Source organism: Myotis yumanensis, unplaced genomic scaffold, assembly GCF_028538775.1.
Source record: "Myotis yumanensis isolate MYYU_CA2020_CCGP unplaced genomic scaffold, mMyoYum1.0.hap1 SCAF_7, whole genome shotgun sequence".
In the NCBI taxonomy this organism is placed as follows: domain Eukaryota; kingdom Metazoa; phylum Chordata; class Mammalia; order Chiroptera; family Vespertilionidae; genus Myotis; species Myotis yumanensis.
In genome coordinates, this window is record NW_027223758.1 from 93839258 (window position 1) to 93863142 (window position 23885).

Below are 23885 nucleotides of genomic sequence, written 5' to 3' on the forward strand. Positions count from 1 at the left end.
CTATTTTAAGCTGGTTATTTATTTTTATTTTTGGTTAATCCTCACCCAAGGACATTTTCCCATTGATTTTTAGAGAGAGTGGAAGGAAGAGGGAGAGACAGAGAGAAGCATCGATGTGAGAGAGACACATCGCTTGGTTGTCTCCTGCACAAGCCCTGACCAGGGCCGGTGAACCTGAAACCAAGGTGCGTGCCCTTGACCGGAATCAAACCCAGGACCCTTCAGTTCGCAGGCTGACGCTCTGTCCACTGAGCCAAATTGGCTAGGGCTTAAGGTGGTTATTTTTAAGAAATGAAAGATTCCGGAGAAACTTCTGACCTTCCCTCTCCCTGGCTGTCTGAGGCCCTGCTCCGGGAAGGGTGAGGCCCTCACTGGCAGGTCCCGTGTGATACGAAGTCAAGTCGTGTGGGAGACAGGGCGGCACCTAGCGAGCCGTTTCCTCCAGGGCCTCTGGTCTCACTGTTACAGATGCAACCACTGGCCCCAAGCACCTGCCTTTCCATCTCCATGTGAACTGCCTCCTGCCCTTTGAAGCCCCAACCACAGCCCTCCTCTCCTCCTAGTCCCGGGGGCAGATGAGCCTCCACCCTTGGTCTCAGTGTTGTGAAGCCCCGGTATGTACAGAGGATACACTTAGTCATTTTCTCCTGTTCATGTAAATTTGAGCATTAAGCCAGCTGGAAGAGCTTAGAAAGGTCGAATAAAAATCATTTCTCCTCCCCACACGTGCACCTGGGTAGAGCTAACCTGTGTCTCTTAGGCAGGTAGGGAGGCTGCTCAGTGACCTCTCCCCCCACAGCGCTGGCAGCCCCACGGGGCCACCGCCAAGCCCAGGCACAGCCTCCGCCCCAGGCTGCCCCAGGCTCCCACATGGTGGCGGCTCCAATTAGGGGAGAAGCCAAGGGGATTTCAAAGGCATGGCAGGAGAGCTACTGCAGGTCACAGCCAGCCAGCCCCCTCACGCAGTTCTCTGAGCCACAGGACACCTCTCCTGAAGTCTGTTTCAAAGGAACTGAAGCGCTTTCTGTTCCTGCCGTGCTGGAAGGGAAGCTGTTTTAGCTTCAAACCACTTCAAAGTTTATTTTCAAATGAAAGTTATTTTGCCAAAGAAATAAGTAAGTTTTACCCAAGGAGGGAGCAATGACGGGTCTAAAAATAAAGTTAACTTTGGAACCTTGGATTGGGCCGTGCTTGGAACTCGCAGGCCCACTGACATGAGAAATGACTGCTTTCCTGGCAGGCCAGGCGGCTTGTGGGGAAAGTATCTGACCGCACAAGAGTCCCGTGTTCCATCGTCGGATCAGGTCTCCAGGCGGCTGGAGCCTGTGCAGAGCATGCATCCTGGGTCCGGTGGGCGACCCTCTGGTGAGATGGGCAGGTGCACAGACCCCTTTTTCTCCTCAGGACGGGGGAGGCCTCAGCCGAGGGAGGTGGAGGGGGGCATCTCCTGATGGCTCAATAGTCAGCCTTTGGCTGGGGCACAGCTTTGCTTGGGGCCACATCTTTTTCTTTTTTTTTCCATTAAAAATGTTTTGACTGTGGTAAAATAGACACATAACCTAACGCTACCATTCTCACCATGTTTACGTGTATAAATTAGTGGCATTAGTACATTTACACTGTTGTGCGATCAGCACTGCCATCCATCTGTGAAATTCTTCATCATCCCTAACTGAAACTGTCACCCCTCCCCCTTGGCTACCACCCCTCTCCTGTCCATAAAGTTCTATAAATGTGACCACGTAGGTAGATCTCTTATAAGCAGAGTCGCAGAACATTTGCCCTTTTGTGACCGGTTCACTTCACTGAGCATGACATCCTCAAGGTTCATCCATTCTATGCACATGTCAGAATTTCTTTCCTTTTTTAATTTATGATACTAGTGGCCCGGTGCATGAAATTCATGCACATTAAAAGGAGATTAATTAGAGGAAATATTTTAATATTGCTATTTTCCCTTTCTCTACAATGGAAGTGTCAGAGATGAAAGAAAATTAGTAAAATGTATATAAAAATCTTCTTCCTGTCAGATTCTGGGGCGCACCACGGAGCCCAGAGTCAAGTCCCCACCAACCCATGTGCACCTCAAAATCACGCGAGACCCAGACCGGCCGGCCCCTCCCCATTGGGCTAGCTACAGACCCGACTGGTCCCACCCTTGTCAAGCCCTGCCGGGAGGGGGGCGCAGCCTCAGGTCCCCTGTCAAGCCCCACTGGTCAGGGGGTGCACCTTCAAGTCCCCCGTCAAGCCCCGCCAGGCGGAGGGCGCAGCCTCAGGTCCCCCAGCTCGGTGCCAGGAGGGGGGCGCAGTCTCAGGTCCCCTATCAAGCCCCACCGGGAGGGGGGTTCAGCCTCGCCTCAGGCTCCCCGTCAATCCCCTCTGGGCAGGGGGTGTGGTCTGAGGTCCCCCAGCCTGGGGCAAGGGGAGCAGCCTGAGGTCCCCTGGCCCAGCACTGGGGCGAGGGGGGGCGTGCACCTTGAGGTCCCCCGTCAATCCCTGACGGGTGGGGGAGGGATGCAGCCTCAGGTCCCTGCTGATTGCTTGTTAAGGCTCGTTACAGGAACTCGGCCTCCGCTGTGGGTGCAGCCATCTTTGTGGCAGAGTGACAGTCAATTTGCATATTCCATCTTTATTATATAGGATAGCAAAGGTGGAAATTTACTGAAGAAGTACAGACTCCCACGTGGGGAGGGGGGAAGAGTCCCTTCTTTCCTTTAAGGCTGAACTGTAGCCTATACCAACCTTGTGCAAACATTCACCCACTGACGACACCGGGGCTGCTCCCACCTTCCTGCTGCAATGAGCACAGGGAGGCAAAGAGCTGCTGAAGCTCCACACCGGCTGTTTAAACCCTGGAAGGGAAACTGGCCTCAGTCACCAGATGCCCAGGAACTGCCTGGCTCCGTCCCGCCCCAATAGCGGGCATCACCCCAGGACCTGCCGGCTCGGATCTCAGTGCTCACGGAACCTGCCTGTTGTTCTCAAGGGTGGGAACGGACCAAGGGCACAAGCCCTTGCACGCCTGGTCTCCTTCCACGCCCCACACGCCCGTCCCTCCAATGAGGCAAAGCTACCGGCTGAGCTCCTCCAGAGCACACCTTGGGCTGCAGGGGCCCTGCTGGGGGTGGCCTCTCCCGTCCTCCCTTGCACCCTCTCTGCACATAGGGTCCCTCCTTGCTCCCATGGCATCCTGAGCAGAGCTCTGCCACCGCAGCCCTGCACTATCCTGCATGTTCTTGTCTGGCTCTCCTACGTGACGCAGGGCTCCCTACATCCAGGGCTACACCTCACATTAGGTGCACAGTGAATACCTGCTGAACGACTGAACAAACCAAAATAATCAGCACCCCAAATCCTCAAAACAATTACCATAGACCGATGACAGCGGACAGATCTAACAATGATTCCAGCAGGGGGGCATCTGTGCAACTTTACAGCATATTTTGAACAAGGTAATAAAACGCGAAAAAGGAGGCATCTGGTAAATAAAACAGACCCTGTGTCTCTAACCAGCCTTTGAAGAAACTGGCTACAGCTGGGCTCCTGGAAGCCTGGACTCTCCGAGGGTGGGTCCAGGGCTCTGTGAGCTTTGTGGCCTCAAAGATCTCAGCTCTGGGCGAGGAGAGATTCAGGAAGTCCTCCAAAGAAGCCTGGACAGTTTCCTCTCTTTCTTTCTTTCTTTTTTTTTTTGAGAGAGAGAGAAAGAAAAACACATGGAATTGAAATAACCATTAAGCAAACATAAAATTATGAAAGCACACTCCCAGGAGATCAGGGAAAACAATTTCCGCTGATAGTGATCTTGAGAGTAGTTTTACCGCATGAAGGAGCACCAGGCAGGGAGTGATCTGGTCTCTGTTCCAGCCCCATCCCGGTCAGGCCCGGCATGTGGAGCTCGGAGCTGCTTCTCCTCCTGACGAGGGAGGAGCCACCCGACTTGGGCCTGAGGGTGCAGAACCTGCAGGGCTCCTCCCGGGCAGCGCAGACGCTGCAGGACCAGCCACTGACAGTCACGGGGCACGATGCAGTGCCAGGACGCACGACTTAATGAAAAAGGGAGCCTTCCAGAGTGACACGTGCAGCTGGTCCCTCGTATTGAAACGAGAGAATATGTACACAGACACTGACACAATCGCCCTCCCCCCCCGACCGCATGCCTGCTCCACACGCCACTGGCCACCTGGGTGGCAGGGTAGGCGTGAGGGAATTTGTGTTTTTTCTAAATGTTTCACACAGGCATTCCTTTTTGTTACCAAAAAGAAAAAAAATGGAGTTTAAAAAAAATGACGTTTGTATTATATGCAGATATAAATATGTATGTGTATATACATTGATGTGCAAAATTAGGTTTACAATTGTTCATAATAAATAGTAATTAATAAATAAGTAATACAAGAATAAGCTGTCTCTCATACTCACACTGTGAACCTACTTTTGCCCACCCCTGTATGTAGAGATGGTATTCTAGGTAGTATTTGAGAATCAACTGGCACCATTAATTGAAGAAAATAGGGAGGAAGGCAAAAAGAAAAAAAAAAAAAGAATAAAAGGTTGATAAGACAGCCCATTATGATTAAGTAATTTCTTAGTTGCTTGTACACATTTCAAAATATTCCTAGAATTGCTTCTTTCCAAAAGACAGGAAATCACTCATTTCCCTGAAATGTGAGTACTCAGGCATCAATTCTGATGAGGAATCGGTGCATTCAAACAACCTTGCCTTTCCCTGGAAAGCCGCCCGCACAAGGCTGCTTCCAGATGGAGGGAAGGGAGAAGCTGGTACCAGGCACACCCGCCCTCACAGCAGCAGCACCCACAGCAGCCAGAGGTGGAGCCACCCAAATGCTCCCTGACGGGGGACGGATGAACGATGTGGTGTGTGCATGCCATGGAGTCGTGCAGCCTCAGAAAGAAGGAGATTCTGACAAGCTACATGGATGGACCTTAAGAACCTGATGCAAAGTGAAACAAGCCAGTTACAAACAAATACTGGGGTTACACATACACGGGGCACCCAGAGCCGTCAAATCCAGAGACAGAAAGTGGGTGGCGGTTCCTAGGGCTGGGGGGTGGGGGTGTAGTGAGGAGCTGTCGATGGCTACGGAGTGTCAGTCATGAAAAATGCAGAGCAGCACCACCGCACCGTACAGGTGAGAACGGCTCAGATGTGATGTAAAAGCCTGTGTGGTCGTGTGCGCTCCATGCTGCTTGCTGACGGGTGCACGGCGCAATTCCTAGCCTCCAGAAACCCGCTCCCGGGACATCACGCCTCTCGCTTCGCCTGTACTTAAACCTAACCAGGAAAAGAGTATCATTCCTGCTTCTGCAACTGGCCATGAGGCCCAGAGGCCTTAAAAACTACAACAGGGTCCCGGCCAGGCAGCTCAGCTGGTGAGAGCAGCATTGTCCCAAAACACCAAGGTGAGGGTTCAATCCCCGTCAGGACACAGGTAAGAGTCACCCATGAATGCGTAAGTGGAACAACAATTCGCTGTTTCTCTCTCTCTTCCTTCCTCTCTCTCTAAAATCAATACATTAAAAAAGTTTAAGAAAATATACAACAGAAAAGCACCTTCCCTTGAATGCACAGCCCACACAAAAGACTACAGTATTTCAGGAGAAAGGCTGAAGGTGAGACATGACAGATAAAGGAATGGTATGTTTTTCAAAGAAAGATTGTATCACAGTCCCCGGGTCAGTTTGTATTTGGACGGAGCGTCCCTGGGTGCACAGCGCCTACAAAGTGCCTCTGGGAACCTCTGGGAGGCAAGCCCAGGGCCCCTCCCCCAGGAGCCTCCTGCTGTAATGACTGCAGACGACAGAGGTGCCTGGTCCCCCCCAGGAGGGCCGGCTGGAGGCCAGCAGGCAGCACAGGGCCACAGGGCGCAGCCCCCTGGTGCCTGCATGCCCCTGCTTGGCACTGCACTGGGCAGGGGGGCTCCCAGCAGCAAGCTGGAGGCTGACCTGGGAGCTGGAGGCTGACCTGGGAGCTGGAGGCTGATCTGGGAGCTGGAGGCTGACCTGGGAGCTGGAGGCTGACCTGGGAGCTGGAGGCTGATCTGGGAGCTGGAGGCTGACCTGGGTTACCTCCTCCCCATCTCCCCACTCGGGGCTCTGGTCATCCATCTGCTGTCAACACAGTCACCTGAAAATCAACATGTTTTTGCAAGTTCTCACTTGAGAGGAGTTATCTTATTTGGGCAATTTCCGAGCTGCCACAGACAAGAATGACCTCGCAATTCTCCAGAGACGCGGAGGGTCCCAGCACCAGGGGAGGGTGTTGTAACTGCAGAACTGGACAATGAGTGAAAAATAATTCAAACCTTTGTCTTCTAACTACCTAGGCTGTTATCTTTAGATGAAATTTTGAAAATCCTAAATTCTTTTGAGAGGAACATGAAGAGCCTCTGTAACGCAGACGAAGTCCAAGCAGGCTGGCAGCACCTCTGTCTGTGCATGTGCTCAATCGTCTTCTTAAACTCAACAGGTCTTTTCTGAGCGCACACAGCCATGATCACCGACTGGCACCTATTAACAGCGAGTCTCCCACGGTCGCCTTGGGCTCCGCAAACACAGACACAGAGGAATCACTTGTTCACTAAACAAAAGCGTGCACATCAGACAACATCTTCAATAAACTGTCTACTTAACACGCGTCACCAAACACTTGCTTATAGGAAAGGCACCCATCTCCCCTTAAGGAAATAGAAGTTTCCTAACAAGAAACTCCATCAAGCTTGTAGTTATGAACACAACCAGGGTAGGCAAAGCAAAGCTTAATATTAGATAACAGAACAAATGTGAATTTAGGGCTGCAATTTCTTTGCAAGCAAATAACAGTGAACGAACACACACACACACACACACATGGGCTGGAATGTTCCAGACTCCGTTTCTAGAAAGCACAGAGAATGTCCTACGTTGCTCTCACTGCTGCCTTATGTCCTTGCTCCCAGCTAAACCCACAAAAAGTTTAATTTTGTGTCACTCAACTGTGAGCCGGGTCTGTGGAACGAAGACACGGAGAAAGTAACTAACTGCCCAGAGCGAGGCCTCCAGAGAGAAGATAAAGAATCGGTTTCCAAGTGACTGCCACCTTGTGATTGTACGGATGTGGCAGCAAGTCCACCTCCTGTGAGCTACCTCCTGCTGGCGACCTGAGGGCAGTGCCAAGCAGATGGACTGGCTGCTGAGGTCTGGTAAGAGGGCACAGGGCTGAGGTCTGGGGGTGACTTCAGGTGGGGACCCTCCACACGATGTGCTCTCCCACCCTTGGGGGGCATGCAGCCGCTTTCTGCTAACATCTCCGCCAGATGCTGAGCAGAAGGGAGGGAAGGACATCCTGGCAGCTTTAAATACACTTTAGCAGCTGTAGAGACAGAGGTTTTGGGGCGACAAACAAATTTGCTCTTCTCATGCCTTAATGACACTCTGCTTTGCAACGCCCGCCGCTGGCATTCTGCTCTCCCCCCACTTGAATATTCACAGGCGGAACCATTAAACCGGCGGGCGGCCCAGCACCCAGCAGGTGACCACTAATATTTCCTCATTGATTAGCTGTCCGCTCATCCAAAATGACAGACTTGACAACGTCAGTTTCACGTGCTGGCCGCTGACCGTCAAACTAGACGAATAAAGCTCTAAACAGATTTTCCAGGTCTCAGCTCTGTGACCCAAACGGACCAAAAGGACTGGAAAGCTGCAAACTCTCCTCTCGGCTCCGAGCTGTGCGACTGCCACCACCCCTCACCGTTCCCTTACTTTCAGAGCCAGCACTGATCGGCAGGGCACGCATTCCCTGAGGAGCCATCACCCGGAGTGGCACCGTGGCTCACACACAGCCTGTGCCAGACGCAGACCTCAACACTAAACACGCATCAACTCACCTGGTTCTCACCAACCCCCCACACCGGGTGCTCACTGTCTTTATTTACAAAGAACTAAGCCAGGAGTCAGGTTTTCTAAGTTGCCCCCAGCCCCACAGGCAGGGAGTGGCTCGGGCACAAGGCCATGCTGCCCTCGTGTGAGTGAGTCGTAAATGAACGATGCGACAGGTGACTTTTAAGCAGTGTCAGCATTTGATGTCAGCCTTCGGATCCTACTGTCGGAAGCACCGGCTTATTGTGTGCCGATGCCCGCCGGCCCAGCTTGGTGGGAAGAACAGGGCATTCGGTGCCAGAAGGTCACGCTCACTTCCCGCTGGGACCCGAGCGACACAGCTCTGTTCTCGTCTCCTCGTCAAGAAAGCCAGCCCTCCCCGAAGGTGCGCTCAGGAATACAATGGGAGCCAATGGGCAGCCTCTGCCCAACAGAAAACAACGGCCCAGTCCTGGGAAGCTCCAGCGCATGGCACACGCGTGAGGAACACCTGCGTGAAGTACAGCCGTCCTCCCTCGTCCGCGGGGACTCAGTCCAAGACCCCCAGTGGATGCCAGAGACCGAGGGTAGTACCAACCTCATACGCGATGGTTTTCCTGTACGCTCATAATCTCCTCAGTCAACAGCTAGAATCACACGCTTGCGCTGTGGGGACACCCTTAGGGGAAACAGGGGACTTGAGCACAGGCCCTGGGATACAGCCACGTCGACCTGATGACCGGGATGAGGGCCACTCGTCGCAGGGGCTGGGAATGTCTCCCGTGCGGATGCGCTGGACAAAGGGAGGATTCATATCCCTCGAGGGATGGTGTGAGATTTCAGCGTGCTACTCAGCTCGGCGTGCAATTTTATCTGTATGAGTGGTTTATTTCTGGCATTTTCCATTTCATATTTTGGGACCGCAGTGGGCTGTGGGTAACTGAGACGGAGGAAGGCGAAACCCTGAGGAGGGGGACCTGCACACTGGGTTCTCAATCTATGAAGATTTCGTGGCTGCGAATTCTCCTACTTGTTTACATGTATTTGCAGCTCCAAAGTCAGTCTTCAGGATGCTTGTCGGCCATCCGTGGACACGTGCACTGCAGGGCAGAGAAACGCCTAAGAGGCTGTTAAAATGGCGGGCGCGGGAGAAGCACTGAGGTGAGGGCCACATGGCCACGGAGAACACTGGGTGAGAGGGGCCTGCAGGCTGCGTTACTGCCGCTGGGAGCACAATGCCAGTGAACTAACCACACGTGTGAAGCCAGGCATCTTTACGCAGGAACACAGAGAGCAGGTGAATCGACTGGACGATGAAAAGGAGACCGGAGGCTTGCAAGCTGAACCCCGAATTTCTGCTTGGAGCCATGGTTCCGTATTCGGTGTCAGCAGCTACGGCGGGTCCACGGCAACGTTACAGAACATAACTCTGCGACTGAGGATCGCTACACAAGCTGGGCACTTGGAACACAATTCCCTGCCTGCGGTAAAGGCAGTGAAGGGGGTGAAGTGCAGCCACCAGGCTCCAGGGAGGAAACGGAGAAGCCTGCACACACCGCCTGGGCTCTCCGCGTCTCCGTCCAACGCTGGAGGCCTGTGGCGAGGTCCCCATGTACCCGTCCATGCCTGGGGCTCAGTGCACGGCAGCCTCGCCTCTGTGGGCCTCTGAGATCTCTTCTCGGGCAGCTGAACACTGATGGCCTGGCTCCTGTGGGAAATGCCAGGACAGGCCTGGGAGCAGCCTCACTGCACTCCTCTCCCTCAGACCACCCAGCTCTGATTCCTCTTTTCCCTCCGAGTGATGCTCACCAAAGCCTGGCAGAGTGAGTGTCGCTCTCAATTTAGTGAGAACTTGAGGGTGCAGAGCCAGAACTGACGCGGCTCGCCCGGTTACCCGGGTGACGCTCCAGCCGCTCAAGGGGAGACTCGGCAGGTGTTCCCACACAGCAGCCCCTACCAGAAAACACGCAGGGGGCACCCAGAGGTGTCGGGCTGTTCAAGCTCACTTTACGAGTTATTCAGGTGCCAGCAAAAACGTGGCCCATGGGCTAAGGGAACACTGTTGAGACCAAACCTCAGACTCACAATCAAAAGCCACTTTTTTAAGCCATAGTGGGAAATGGGCAACCCCCTGTTACCCTCAAGCCTGGGGTCCTGCCACCTGGAGACCCAGGAGGCCACTCCCCAGACAGAGCTGCTCTTGTGTTTCTCCTCCTTCCTTAGGGGAAGGAAACCGGGGACCAGTGACCAGCTCGGGACATGGCTACACAGGCCCAACTCCTCCCCCTGCTCACAGGAGACCCAAGGCTGATAAAGTGTCACCCAATCCCTTTGCCAGGGTCATAAAAAGAAACTATAGAGACTTCCTCCCTCGGGCATCTTCTGTTAATTGCCATTTATGAAGTTCCTGTATGCAAGGCCTGTACTATGCATTATTTACCCTCCTGAAACAAAAAGGAAACCCTAAAACATCCATCAGCATTCCAAACAGCCAAGTGATTTGTTTTCCAACTCACACTCTCGGATCAGCCTGAAGTCTGTCTGACATGCAGGCATCTGGGACTAATTTGTGACAATATAAAATCAAATTTGAACTCCTGTGTAAATATCCTATATAATAAAGAGCTAAGCTGTTTCCAAATCTTAGCTATGGTGAATTGTGCTGCTATGAACATAGGGATGCATATATCCTTTCTGATTGGTGTTTCTGGTTTCTTGGGATATATTCCTAGAAGTGGGATCACAGGGTCAAATGGGAGTTCCATTTTTAGTTTCTTGAGGAAACTCCATACTGTCTTCCACAGTGGCTGCACCAGTCTGCATTCCCACCAGCAGTGCACGAGTGTTCCCTTTTCTCCGCATTCTCTCCAGCACTTGTCGTTTGCTGATTAGTTGATGATAGCCATTCTGACAGGTGTGAGATGGTACCTGATTGTCGTTTTGATTTGCATCTCTTAGATGATTTGTGAATTTGAACATGTTTTCATATGTCTCTTGGCCTTTCTTATGTCTTCTTTTGAAAAGTGTCTATTTAGGTCCTTTGCCCATTTTTTTTTTTTTTATTGGATTGTTTATCTTCTTTTTGTTAAGTTGTATGAGTTCCCTGTAAATGTTGGAGATTAATCTCTTATCGGTGACAACATTGGCAAATATGTTCTCCCATGTAGTGGGCTTTCTTGTTGTTTTGGTGATGGTTTCTATTGCTGTGCAGAAGCTTTTTATTTTGATGTAGTCCCATGTGTTTATTTTCTCTTTAGTTTCCTTTGGAAACAGCCTAAGTGCCCATCAGCAGATGAATGGATTAGAAAACTGTGGTACATCTACATGATGGAATACTATGCTGCTTTTAAAAAGAAGGAATTCTTACCATTTGCAACAGCATTGATGGAATTGGAGAGCATTATGCTTAGTGAAATAAGCCAGTCAATGAAAGAAAAATACCACATGATCTCACTCATTTATGGATAATAAAGACCATTATAAACTGATGAACAAAAATAGATACAGAGGCAGAGCAGCATGGAACAGACTGTCAAACTACAGCGGGAAGGCCAGCGACCACGTCACAGAACCTCTTACTAGTTATTGCTGCTCCTCTCTTACTGTGCTCACCTCATACATTAAACTGTATCCTAGGATTCCCGTGTAGGAAGAAACATAGTGAAAATAGAACTCAGTACTCATCACGGTTCCGGCATCCGGAGGGGCTGGGCATCTGAGACACATCCCCGAGGAGAAAGGGGGAAGGATTACACACAACCACCAAGAAAACTAGAAAGAGATGCGATTGCTGCTGGCCTATTGAGACTGCACCCGGCCTTATGCGGAAGTAGGGACCCTGCGGCCCTGGGTACCTGAGCAGTCACGGAAGCCGTGCATTTTTCTCTCCAGGAACAAATCTCTACTCTCCAGGTCCAGTCACTCGGGCTCCGGCAGACACGTGCACGCTGAACTGGGGACGGTTGGAAAAATCTTGTGATCTCACTGAAGAGTGTTTTTTTCTTTAATAAAAGTAAATGATGTATCTTTAACCGAAAATAAATGAGTGAAATCTGACTTGGGTTATTTGAAACGGATATGGTCAACATTTACCTTAATAGGTATTATTAGAATTTTTAGGCCCAAAAAGTTGGAAATGAGCATAAAACTTGAGATGATCTCATTGAGTATGAACGGCACCCACGTTGGAAGAAAGAGGAGAACGCCCCCACACACACCCTCATCAGCATGTCATCTGTAAGCCGCAGCTCCGCCACCTGGAGCTCTGGAGAGTCAAGGCACAAGTTGGGGAAGAGAACAATAAAGAAATGAAAGGAAGCAGGGCCACCTTCGGTTCCACAGCTCTCCCCTGGGCGGGGCTCTGAAACGCATGGCATCGGCCTGCGCCCCAGTCTCCTCCGGCCACAGAGATGGCACCGCCGTCCAACCAGGCCACACACTGAAGGCATATCCCTTGACTGCGTCTCCCGTCCTCCACAGCCAGTCCATCTCCAAGTCCCTCCACGCCTCCTGGACCTCCCCCCACCCCCTTCACTACACTCTCCCGAGGGCGGCCGCCTCCTGCCGGGACCGTGTCAGGGCTCTGGCTTCGTTGTGCACCTGTTCTCCCACCGCCGTGGCGCACTCCTTTCAAAACAAGCCTCATTCTGACTCCGTCCAGCTGATTCCCTTGGGGGCCCCACGCTGAGGACGCAGATCAGAATCCTCAGGTGGCCCTATTTCCCTCCTCCCCACCTCCCTCTGAGCTGCAGGCACACGGCCCTCCATCTGCTCCCTCCAGGGCTTCCTTCTCTTTCCCACTGGAAGTCAGCCCAGGCCACTCTGCAGTCTGGCCAATCCTCCCAGCCCTTGTTCACCCTGAAGACCCAGCTCAAGGGCCGGGTCCAGGTGGCCGCCCGCTCCCACGGTTGGCACAGGATCCTGACTGCCCCTGCCGCCTACGCCCAGCTGCCTGGGCTGTAATTCTCCTTCTCTTCTGGGAGTTGGGCGCTGGCCCCCATGATGTTGGAACAACCCAACCACGTGGCTGCTGCACAGGGGTGTGTGAACCTGGCACACAGAAGGGTGTGGGCTGGCTGATGCCAGGTGGGCTGGCTCCATTGGGGTCCTGGACAGTCAAACTCGGTCTCTCCAGGGCTCAGAGAGGTGGGGTCAGGTGCAGAGAGACCTGTGAACAGCGAGGGGAAGCGAGGGAAAGGTGAGGCCGAGTTGCCAGAGCGACTCACGGCCACATGGGCCCGGGGCCCCAGGAGCCTCACATCAGGGGGCCCTGCTTAGAGCAGGAGGCTACGCGGGCAGCACAAGGACCACAGGGCGAGGGCCGCCGTGGCTTCTGCAAAGGGAGTGAGCCAAGATGCATCTTCCAGAATTGCCCGTGGGGACACAGCCCACATGTGCGGCCATGAGGGCTGCAGGGATCCCACACAGGCAGCATCCTGGGTCCGGCGTGGGCTGGATGCGCTGTCACTCATAACCTCCCGTTCTGCTCGAAGGGTCACCCCTGAATGTGTGAATGCGCCTTGTCCTCCCTCCCTGTCCCTAAGGCCTTTATTTTGGCAACGGAAATTGTTAAGACTCCGTGTTTCTAGGGCAGAAACACACTGCCTAACGGAGGGGGCATTGTCTTCCTTGGCTTCTCTGATTCTTTTGTACTTTACTGAAAACTAACACAATGCAGCCCATTATCTCTCCACTGCAGCACAGCTCCTCCAAAGCAAACAGCTCCCTCCCATGACCCCAGCGACCTTGTCAAGTTTCTCAACTGCTTTTATTAAAAATAGTATATAATTTTTTTTTTTAAGAGAGAGAGGAAGGGAGAAAGAGAGAAACATCATTGATCAGGTGCCTCTCATATGTGCCCTGACTAGGGATCGACCTGCAACCCAGGTATGTGCCCTGCACAGGAATCAACTGAACCCATAACTTCTTGGTGTTTGGGACCATACTCCTACGGAGCCATCTGGCCAGGGCTCAACTGCTTCTTGACAGACAGACAGTGCAGGGCACAAGGCGACTGTGAACAGAATTAGCAGCTACGGTGCCACTGACCAACCCCCACGGCCCAAACCTCTGCTGGCACTGCAGGCGATGCCCCCGAAGGCAGGGATTATTATTTCCATCTTACAGACGAGGATGCTGAGGCTCAGAGGGATTGAGTGAGTTGTCCAAAAGGTACCACTAAGGGGCAGAAGCTGACTCCCACGCTGGTCCTTCTACTCCTGAATCTGTTCACTCAACTTCCTGAGGAGGAGGCCAGGCCGCAGGGTGCAGGGAAGGAGGACCCGACACCAAAACTATTATGTGGAGAAAGGTCATTACTGGGGTAATTTTCCACATCTCAGGCCCCAACCCAGGGTTCTGCTGGCCGGCCCAGGGTTATCATGTGGAAATCAGCATCCGGCCTGATGAGAAGCTGGCTGGCCAAAACCATAGGACACTATTTCTTTGTATTTGAACATACTGCCCTTGACTGACTTAGCCCACCGTCTGCAATGGATGTGGGCCCAGCATTGTTCTCTTGAGGTTCATATACAAGTGGAAGATTTGGACCAGATGGAGAAAAAATTTTACAGCACCTAACAGTTCTTTGTTTCTCTTAAGTGATACTGCTACGGTAGAGTTTGTTTGTTTTTAAACTCTCAACTTAAAGTAACAAATGAACTAACAAAACAAAAAACTCATAGATACACAACAGAACCGAGGTTACCAGAGGGTAAGGGGGGACGGGGAGGGTGAAATATAAAGGGGTCCAATATACAGTCACGGATGGAAACCAGACTTTTGGGTGGTGAACATACAAGAGAGCATCCAGATATCAAACTGCAACATTGTACACCTGAAATTTATATATTAACTGATGTTATCTCAATACAATTTTAATTTAAAGAGACAAACAACCTCTCCAATTACTGTTAGAAAATGTAGGTTTCGAAATCCCAGCTGGGCCACATGTGGAGACTTAACCATGGATGAGTCACTCAGTTCTTCATGGTCTCCACTCTCTAATCTATAAAACAGCTACCACGTTGCTTTCTTGAAAGGACTTGATGAAATAATATATATGCAAGCATTTTGCAAATTTTTATAAAGCCCCAAACAAGTGTATAGAACTGATATGATCAGATGTTTTTGTGGATGAATTGGAGCCTCAATTGCCCACACAATTACCTCGGAGATTTGTGATGTCATCTTCCTTCTTCACTGTTCTCTCCCCAAAGCAAACTGTATTCAAATCAATAAAATCAACGCTTCATCAAGACTACCTTTCACCATCGGATCAGCCACTTATCCCCTAACATGCCAGGTTTTGCTGTTACTTGTTCCCAAAAAACGACAGGCTTCACCTCTCCTCCAGCCCCTCCCATTCCCCCTCCCTCCTAAGATGATCAAAGCAGACAGTCTGCTTTATGTATCAGTGGGTCCGTGAATAATATGCTTTAAAATAAAACTTGATGTGCAAAGGCACATAGAAATCTTTGGCATTCTTGAGTATTTGATTATTCTCTCCTTGAACGGTCTGTCATCGATTTATCACGACATTTACCTGAGAGTTAAGTACACCTCTGAAGCTGGGACGAGACAGGGCCCTTCATACACACACATTATCATAACATTCCAAGTCCTCGACTCCTAGTACTTGCATGTTCCGTTTTAGAAGCTTTTGTCTTTCTGACTAAATGGAGCAATAAACCCCAGACCACATTAATGATAACCCTGTTAAATATAAACTAGTGTGCAGCTATCCAAAATGCTAAGACAAACAAAGAGGGGGGGGACAGGAAACCGACTGATTGGTTTTTGAAAGCCTCCAAGAGCATACAAACAAAAATAAAACTACAACATTACACAGTTTTACGGAAGAGTAAGGGCTAATGATTTTATGATTCCTACACGCAGTCTCTTTGAACCCCACAGTGTCTGTGAAAAGTTCAGTTTTAAAATTGCCTGTCGGATGAAACTTGAATGGGTCAGATATTTTTTAGGTGGAACATGGGTAATGGGGAAATTCACAAAACTCTGTGAAGTAACAGATTCTCATAAAAGTGCCTGGTTTTCACCACTCTTCCTCTAGTGACAGCCCCACAAGGGAGAATGGGAGGAAAGAAAAAGCCCTGACTTGTAAAGCTGGCCAAATCTTGTCACATAAATATATACTCAGGTCACCAACCAGCTCAGATTCCTCCATCACAGGAGCCAGCGAGAGCACACTACGCGGTCTAGACAAAACCCGCTTAGAAGCCAGAGAAACCAGCTTCAAAGTCTAGCTCTCGATTCCAGGTACCAGGTCTTGGGCAAGTTTGGTAACAAGCCTCAGTCTCCATAGCTCTGAAATGGGTATAATCCCCAAGGGAGCAGGGGAGCTGCAGTGGTGGCCATGGCTGCCTCCCATGAAATACAAGGAATTTAACATGAAGCAGATGTGGGTTTCAGCTGGGGGAGAAGGTGTTGGTGGGTCCAAACGGAAGCCGGGCGCATCCAGAAGGCCAGGACAGGGAGGGTGGAAGGGCCCAGCACCCACCTCCAGGGCAGAGAGCACTGGCCTAGGACAGGGGTCACACACTTGTCCTGTCAGGAGCCGGAGAATGAGCAGTGTTAAACTTCTCACCCATGTGGTCTCAGCCGCAACTCTCAGTGCTGTCCTTGGAGCACAAGGGCAGCCAAAGACAATGCAGGAATGAACAGCAGATTTTATTTCCACAGCCCCTGCCCACACTGGGCCCATGGTGGGCGCAGCCTGCAGACCCCTGGGCTGTAGGGGAAAGGGTGAAGCTGAGAAGACACGGAGGGTTCAAACCAAGGAAACTCACAGGAAGGAGGTATTGTTATTCCCATTTCATAGATGAGAACCTTCACGAAGTAAGTGACAGCCAGAGCCACAAACGGCTCCTGCGGTGCCAGGCCCTGACCCCACTCCACCAGGAAGTACAGCGAGAGGCACAGGAGCCCCAGGTGCTTAAGGCAGCAGCCAGGCATCAGGGAGGAGGTGTGGGGGGAGGGGGAGCAGGCAGGCGCCCAGCAGGAGATTTCCTAGTCACTGAGGCCTCCGTCCACCCTGGAATGTCCTCTGGGCCCTCACACACAGGGTCCTTCCTGAATGACTGAAAGGCAGAAACCACACTTAGGGAGCCCAGGGCGAGGAGGGTCAGCCAAAGCCAGTTTAACAAACATTTCTGAGCCCGACTCAGACCACAGCCCAGGGAGCGGAGTGGGGACGGAAGGGCACAGACTCCGGTGCCAGATGCCTGGGGCTGGGCCCAGGTCCCACATGTGGGCTGAGGGACCCTGGGCAAGGCACTTAACCTCTCTGTGCTCTAGGTGAGGGTGATGAGGTGTGCTACCTGAGGGCTGTTACATACAGGAATCCACTTAACCCCCTTAGATACTGTGTTAGATAAAGATACTGTGTCAAGGCACTGAGCCAGCCCCCCCCCCCCGCCCCCCGCCGGGGGCAGTGTCCCAGGCCTGGTGGGGGCTTCAGCCAAGCCCTCCCGGGAATAAACGGCCTGTTTATATCGCCCAACAGATGGGCCACGCTGCTCATCCAGAGGACCAGCACAGTGGCACCACATACCTGATGGTCACTGTGTTCAATGTGTGTTGAGTGGATGACACAAGACACAAAGTTCCAAAACCAGGATTTCCTCCACAGCATCCCTGACGGCCAACAGAGCCCCAAGTCACCCTCTGCCCCTCTGTGACCTTGATTCCTGCCCCTCTGTGTCGGTAGGGGCTGAAATCTATGTCTACAACCTGCAACAGAGGCGACACCTACAGATCACTTCTGGGATGTGGGGGGGGGGGGGGGGGGGGGAGAGGAGGAGAGAATGGGGGGGTGGCGAGGACTGACCCCTCCCAGGGCAGTGGGTCCAGCCTGGATGGCTCCTGAAGTTGCCCGTCCAGTTGTGACACCTTCGCTGCCAGATGGAGCTCCGCCAAAGGTGGTTTTTAAAGGCCTCCCTCACACCGAGAGAAACCCATTCATCACTCATGTCCTATGACCAGAGCTACTTGGAACAAAGGTAACACCATGTCTGCATCTGATTCTAAGGTCAGGTTATCCAAACGCCCCCAAGCTAGACACACAAGCCTCCGCAGCAGGACACAGGACGACGGAGAGCCTCAGTGCCCCTCCATCCCAACCCTCTAATCCAGCGGTTCTCAACCTGTGGGTCTCGACCCCTTTGGTGGTCAAACGACCCTTTCACAGGGGTCGCCTAAGACCATCCTGCATATCAGATATTTACATTACGACTCATAACAGTAGCAACATTACAGTTATGAAGTAGCAACGAAAATAATTTTATGGTTGGGTCATAACATGAGGAACTGTATTTAAAGGGCCAGAAGGTTGAGAACCGCTGCTCTAATCCCACAGGGAGAGGGAAGACAGGTAGGGCGTGAGGTGACAGCCCAGGATTACCAGCCCCAACAGCCCAGGCCCGGGATCCAGGGCTGCCATGTCTGATCTGGCACCCTGATCCCATCCCGCCCCCCGGCCTCACCTGCCTTCTTCCCCAGTGCGCTCGAAAGCCACCTGCCCTTGGCCCTCTCCCTGCCTGACAACTCTCCTTCCGATGGGAAAAAGCCCATCAGGCAGAGCTTCCTGGGCAGCGTGGGCACAGCACAGAGCCAGGCTGCAGCTCTCCCTGCCCTTCTTGAAGGGCAGAGGTCACACTTGGGCCTGCTGCCCTCTCTGGGCACTGGCCAGCAGTAAGCAGGCTTCTGACTTATTTCCCCTTCCAAGCTCACCCCCAGCACTGCGGACTTGGTGACTGCCAGGAGGGCAGCGGGTGAAGCTGGGCCACCGCCTGGGTCCTGCAGGGCACAGCCTCCCCGAGCCTTGGGTGAGCTCCTGACCAGGGCCCCACTGGGACGGCAGCTTTGCTTCCATAGTTCATGTTGCTGAAAAAAATGACTCAACAGTAACATGGGTCGGCTTTCTGCGGAGGAGCTCAGTCTTTCACTGACCTCTGAACCCCGGAGGGTCAGTCGATTACAGCCGAGCAGAGTGGTGACCTTGCCTGAAGTCACAAAGCCAGGTGGCGAGAGTCAGGGAAACGCGTTCAATCCCCTCTCTTCCTCTGGGGGTCGATACCCTAGTCAGCTCAGCGTTTTCTTTTCAGTAGAGACGGAGGCAACAGTCACAGCCGAGCCCAGGTTTCACCAGAGCAGGGCAGTGCAGAGAAAGGGAGTTCGGAACTCGAGTCTGCAAAGCGGCGGGTGTGCAGGGAGCCTGGGCTCGGTCTCAGTGCTGAGTAACTGTGGGCAGTGACAGCATCTCTGAGCCCAGGCTCTCTCAGCCCCAGGACAGGAGCACAGCACTCGGAGCCTGTTCTCAACGTGCAACTCAGCTGCATCCCAGGCAACTCCTTAGAAACAGCAATGGAGGTCCCTGCAGACCTGCAGGGCCTGAACTTGCCTTCAGGGAGGTCCCCTGTGACTCTAAACACATTTACATCTGAGAAGCTCAGGTGTGTACAGCAGTCGTTACATCCCCCTGGCCAGTTCTGGGTGATAGATGTTAAGGGCAATTAGCACTTAAAAGAGCCCAAGACACAGACTGAGGCTCTTGTGAGGAAACACCCAGAAACTGAATAACTTGCTCCGGGTCACACAGTGGCATCAGGATTCAATCCCAAGACTCGGGGCTCTTCTGTCCCCATGGCCCGTCTTACTGAAGTCCTAACTCCCCACAAGGTACCATGCTCACTCAGATGTCCTAAGAAGCAACATCCTCATGTTATTTTAAAAGAATACGCTGGTCACCATGCACCTCTCCTGTCAAGGCTCAGACTGTGGGCTTCTGGGTGGCTGTCTGCTGCCAGCTGCTGCCTTAGAAAAGACACCTTAGAACACACCTCATAAACTTATACTCCCTTTCACCCATTACACCTTCCCCACGGGGAACCCAAGTGGAGAAACACGACAGGGTATCAAGGAAGAGGCATCTTTTTGACTTCCACCTCCGCCACCTGGCCTAAGAGCCAATCCCTGTGCAGGCTTCCCAGGCTGGAGTCCGGCCATGGGGCCATGGTTCTGGGTCCCCTAGAAATTACAAGGAAGAATGGCAAGTAGCAGGGAAGCTGGGGGGCCCAAACGCAGAGGCCACACGGGGCCTGTGGAAAAATCCACACACGGTGGCTGTGAGCATTAAATGTGATCAATGTCAAGCTTCCAGCCCCGGGCAAAGCGATTATGTCATCGTCCCATGGACACATCTGTGCCAGGCCTGGGCACAGGAAATTTCCTGTGTCGTCTTTCAAAGTTCGGAAGTCCAAGCAATAATTGGGATCGGTTTTACAAGTGTCCAGGTGGAAGTAACAAAAAGCAAGACTTCCAAGATTTCAGAGGGGATAATTCTGAAAGCTTATATACCCATAACAAACCAGGTACATGAAATCTCAGGTTCAAAAAAGAGACAGATTTCAGATACACTGAGGCAAGGAGCTCCCCATTTCCTTTTGTAGGGAACCAGCTGGGGATCTTGTTAAAATGCAGAGTTGGTCTCAAGTAATCTCAGTGGAAACGGAGAGTTCACATTTCTGAGAGCTCAAAGAGCACACACTTTTGAGCAGAAAGGTTTAAATAGCAAGGAACAAGTGCAAGGAGAGCATAATTGGATTTTAAAAAGACATGCCAGGGAACCTCCATGAAGGCGTACAGGGAACCAGCCAGCCTCGCAGGGTTTCTTAAAGGAAGGCACACCAGGAAAGCAAAGGGCATCCTTTCTCCAAGTGCATTTGCAATCTACATCACTTTGTCTGGGCAGGTTAAAGGGCTCTTTAGGGATCGTAAAAGCAACATACTTCTGACAGAATCCTTGGAAGCAGCGCAGCACAGGGAACCAGGCATCCCAGGGAATTTCCACCTCAGCAGCTGTGGCCAGGCTAGCTCTCATGGCCTTCCTTACGTCAAGTTTTGCCCATTTACCTCCTCTCTGTACAATACATTTGATGCTGTTTCTGTGGACAACTGTAATTTCTTTTAATGTTCACCAAGTTGTCAGTTATAGAAAATCCCGAAGTAGTAAGATGAATGTGATTGTCAGGTAAGGAGGGACCTTACACTGACTAACCCATCTTAATGTGTGTGTGGTGGGGAAAGATCACACAGACAAGGGCCTCGCAGTGATAGGATCAGAGAAGAAATTCTAGCTCTTCTTTGGGTCAGAAGTACCAACACACAAGAGCCTCCATAGGCCCTTACAGGACATTCCTGAAGATCAAGCGTGAGGTCATCTGATCTCTGGCTGCTCTTCACACAAGAACACATCTGTCTACCAGGAGACACAGGCCTGCCTTGCACACTGGCTTGGAATACCATGGATGTTTATTGCAATCCCTGTCTTGACCTTCTGGACTAGCTGGGTTTATGCTCAAACTACAGACATTATGAGCCAGTGAGTGATGTCAGGCGGTAACACCCAGATGCCCAGAGAGAAGCTGCTGAGTGTGCACCACTGCCCAGAAGGGAAGGGATTTCCCTCCCACACTCACCCGCTAATGGGAGAGGTGAGTGCCGACAAGAAATGCCAGGGCCAGACCGTCCCCTGTGCCCAGACTTGATAATTCATCCGCACAGTCCCAGGCTGCTTCCCCGCTCCCTGCCCCTGCCTGCAGCCCTGGGAGCTCACCCTGAGCAGAGGCGGGACCTCACCCACTGGGAAGAAGGAGACTTGGCAAACTTCTGGAGGAGTACAGCTTGCTCTTCCCCATTTGTCCCCTGGGGAGGAAGTGAGGTTCCCAGCAGGCACCTTCTTACTGGCCAGAGCGTGCCTGAGCTTCCAGCCCAGCATGACAGGAAGGTTCTCCCTCACCTCAGGCCCGCCACTGACAAGTTAGGTCCCATCCCAGAGAGCAACCCAGGCCCGCAGGAAGTCACACTAACCGAGCCCAGGTGGAGTCCGAGCTGTCACTAGCGGCCTGGGGGGCTGGACACTTTCTCGGGAACAGGCCAGCATTCCCAGCCCTCGGTCCTCTTCCAACCTCCAGTCCCCTGCCTGACAGTCTAACTCCCCACTGTCCTCTGAACACATGGTGACAACTCCAACTACTTCCTGAGCAACAGCAAATGTCCAACATTTCATGTTTTTGCTAAGATGCTCAATACCTGCAGATAACAAGTTAGCAAGTAAAACATGCGTTTAAGCAACTCTAGCAAATTCATCTTGGAACGGAAAAAAGAAACCGAAGCCCTATTTCACCCCTGGCCTGGATCAAGGGAATGTAAGAAGGACTTGACATTTTTTGAGACAAGTGAAAGGAAAACGCCAAGTCTTCCTGAGACACAGGAACACTTGAGCGCAGGCAGGAATTTCTCAGGAGGGATTCACATGCGCCCTGAGCTGCCTGCGGACCCACTGCTCCACTGTGCGCCCCGCCAAGTCTCCCCGGCTGGAGAGAGCGCATCTCCGGGTCCGGAGGTTGGCGCCGCTTTTTAATGGGCTCCCGCAACTCCTAAGTCTGCACCCACTGCGTGGCCATGGTGCTTCTGCTCTGCGGGCTGCGCACACTCGTGTGAACACACGCCGGGGGACTCTCCCACCTTCGCGTGCCCCGTGGTTTGGAATGAGGGCCAGAAGCCCAGGGACCCGCCGGGCTCGGGAACCGGGGAAGGATCGTGTTCCGCGGCGCAGAGCCGGCGGGAGGGGCGCGGGGAGCGTGCGCGAGCCCCGGACACTCACCGGGACCTCTGCAGCTGCTCCAGGGCGCCGGCGCCGCAGACCGGGCCCTCCAGGGCGCAGAGGGTCTGCGAGGTCTGCCTGGCGAAGGCGATGGGCAGGATCCCCGGAGAGAACGAGCCGAGACGGCCCCGGCTGCCGCTGCCGCCCCCGGGGGTCGCGGGGCCCAGGAAGGCAGCCGCGGGCCCCTGCGCGCCGGCGAAGGCGTCGTCCTCCTCCAGTTCCTCCGGCCCGTCGGGCGGCGGCGCGCAGGCGGCGAGGCCGGGCAGCGTGGCGTGGCCGCCGGGGGCCGGGGGCGGCGGCGGGGAGGGCTGGGGGAAGCAGGGCCCCGGTCCGGCCTCCGGCAACGCCGTGCCCGCCGCGGCGAGCGGGCTGAGCCGGGTCCTCGCGCCGCGGTCCTCGCTGCCGCCGCCCTCCTCGTCCTGCAGCGGCGGCCGCCCGTCCAGCGAGATGCTGGTGAGGAAGGAGAGGGCAGCCCGGCGGCGCCGCGGGTCCACGCGCGGCTTCCTGGGCTCCGGCGGCTGGGCCGGCGCGGCGGCTGCGGGCGGGGGCTGGGGCTGCGGCGGCTGCGCTCCGCTGGTGCCCGAGGCGTCGGTGCTGCAGGCGGCGGGGCCGGGGGTGGCGGCCGCCGCCATGGTGTCCAAAGGCGGCGATATTTCCGCGGCGCCCAGTGCTAAGCGGCGGGCGCGAGCGCCGGCGGCCCGGGCTGGGCAGGGTGCGGGGCGCGGGCGGCGTGCGCGGCCGACCGGCCCCCCCGCGGGCGGGCCATGCTGGCCCCTCGGCGTCCGAGCGGGGACGCCGCCGCCCCGGCCCACGCGCGGCTCCCCGGCTCCTCGGTTCCCTGGCTGCTGGCTGCCGGCCCGCGGGCCCCGGTCGGCCGGTCGGTCCCGCCGCTCCCTGCCCCCGCGCGCTCCGGCCGCGGGCCCGGTGTCCGTATTTATAGGGGCGCGCGCCCCACGCTCGCGCTCCGAGCGCTCTTTGCACTAACGGTGTCACGTGTGGGCACGGAACCTGGAGGAAAACAAAGCCGCGGGCGGCGGCCGCGGAGCCAGGCGGCGGGCGGCGAGGCCGCGGGAGGAGGAGGAGGAGAAGGAGGAGGAGGAGGAAGAGAAAGTGGAGCGGGTGGCGGGCGGGGATCCGCCGGGCGGTCCAGGTTCGCGCTTCCCAGGGAGAGAGTCGGTGGTTCCCGGGACTCGCGGGAACCAGGGAAGGAAGCGAGGACACTTCCTGGGCGCGCGCATTCCGGGGATTAGGGGTGCGAGCAGAACCCCTCAGTCGCGGCGTGAGGAGGTGGCCCCGGGAGTTGGGGGTCTGCAGGACAGTTATTTGGAGCAGCGTCCAGATTTGG

General features: G+C 53.7%; 1 protein-coding gene across 1 annotated transcript in view; it reads right to left on the reverse strand.

Annotated features, from left to right (window-relative positions):
* CABLES1 (Cdk5 and Abl enzyme substrate 1) overlaps positions 1-23576 on the reverse strand; it is a 77734-nt gene extending 54158 nt beyond the window's left edge. The window contains exon 1 of the mRNA XM_070421286.1: positions 22541-23576. Coding sequence (XP_070277387.1) covers positions 22541-23172 — 632 coding nt within the window. The 5' untranslated portion in view covers positions 23173-23576. The remainder of the gene's footprint in view (positions 1-22540) is intronic.
* Between the last annotated feature and the right edge of the window lie 309 nt (positions 23577-23885).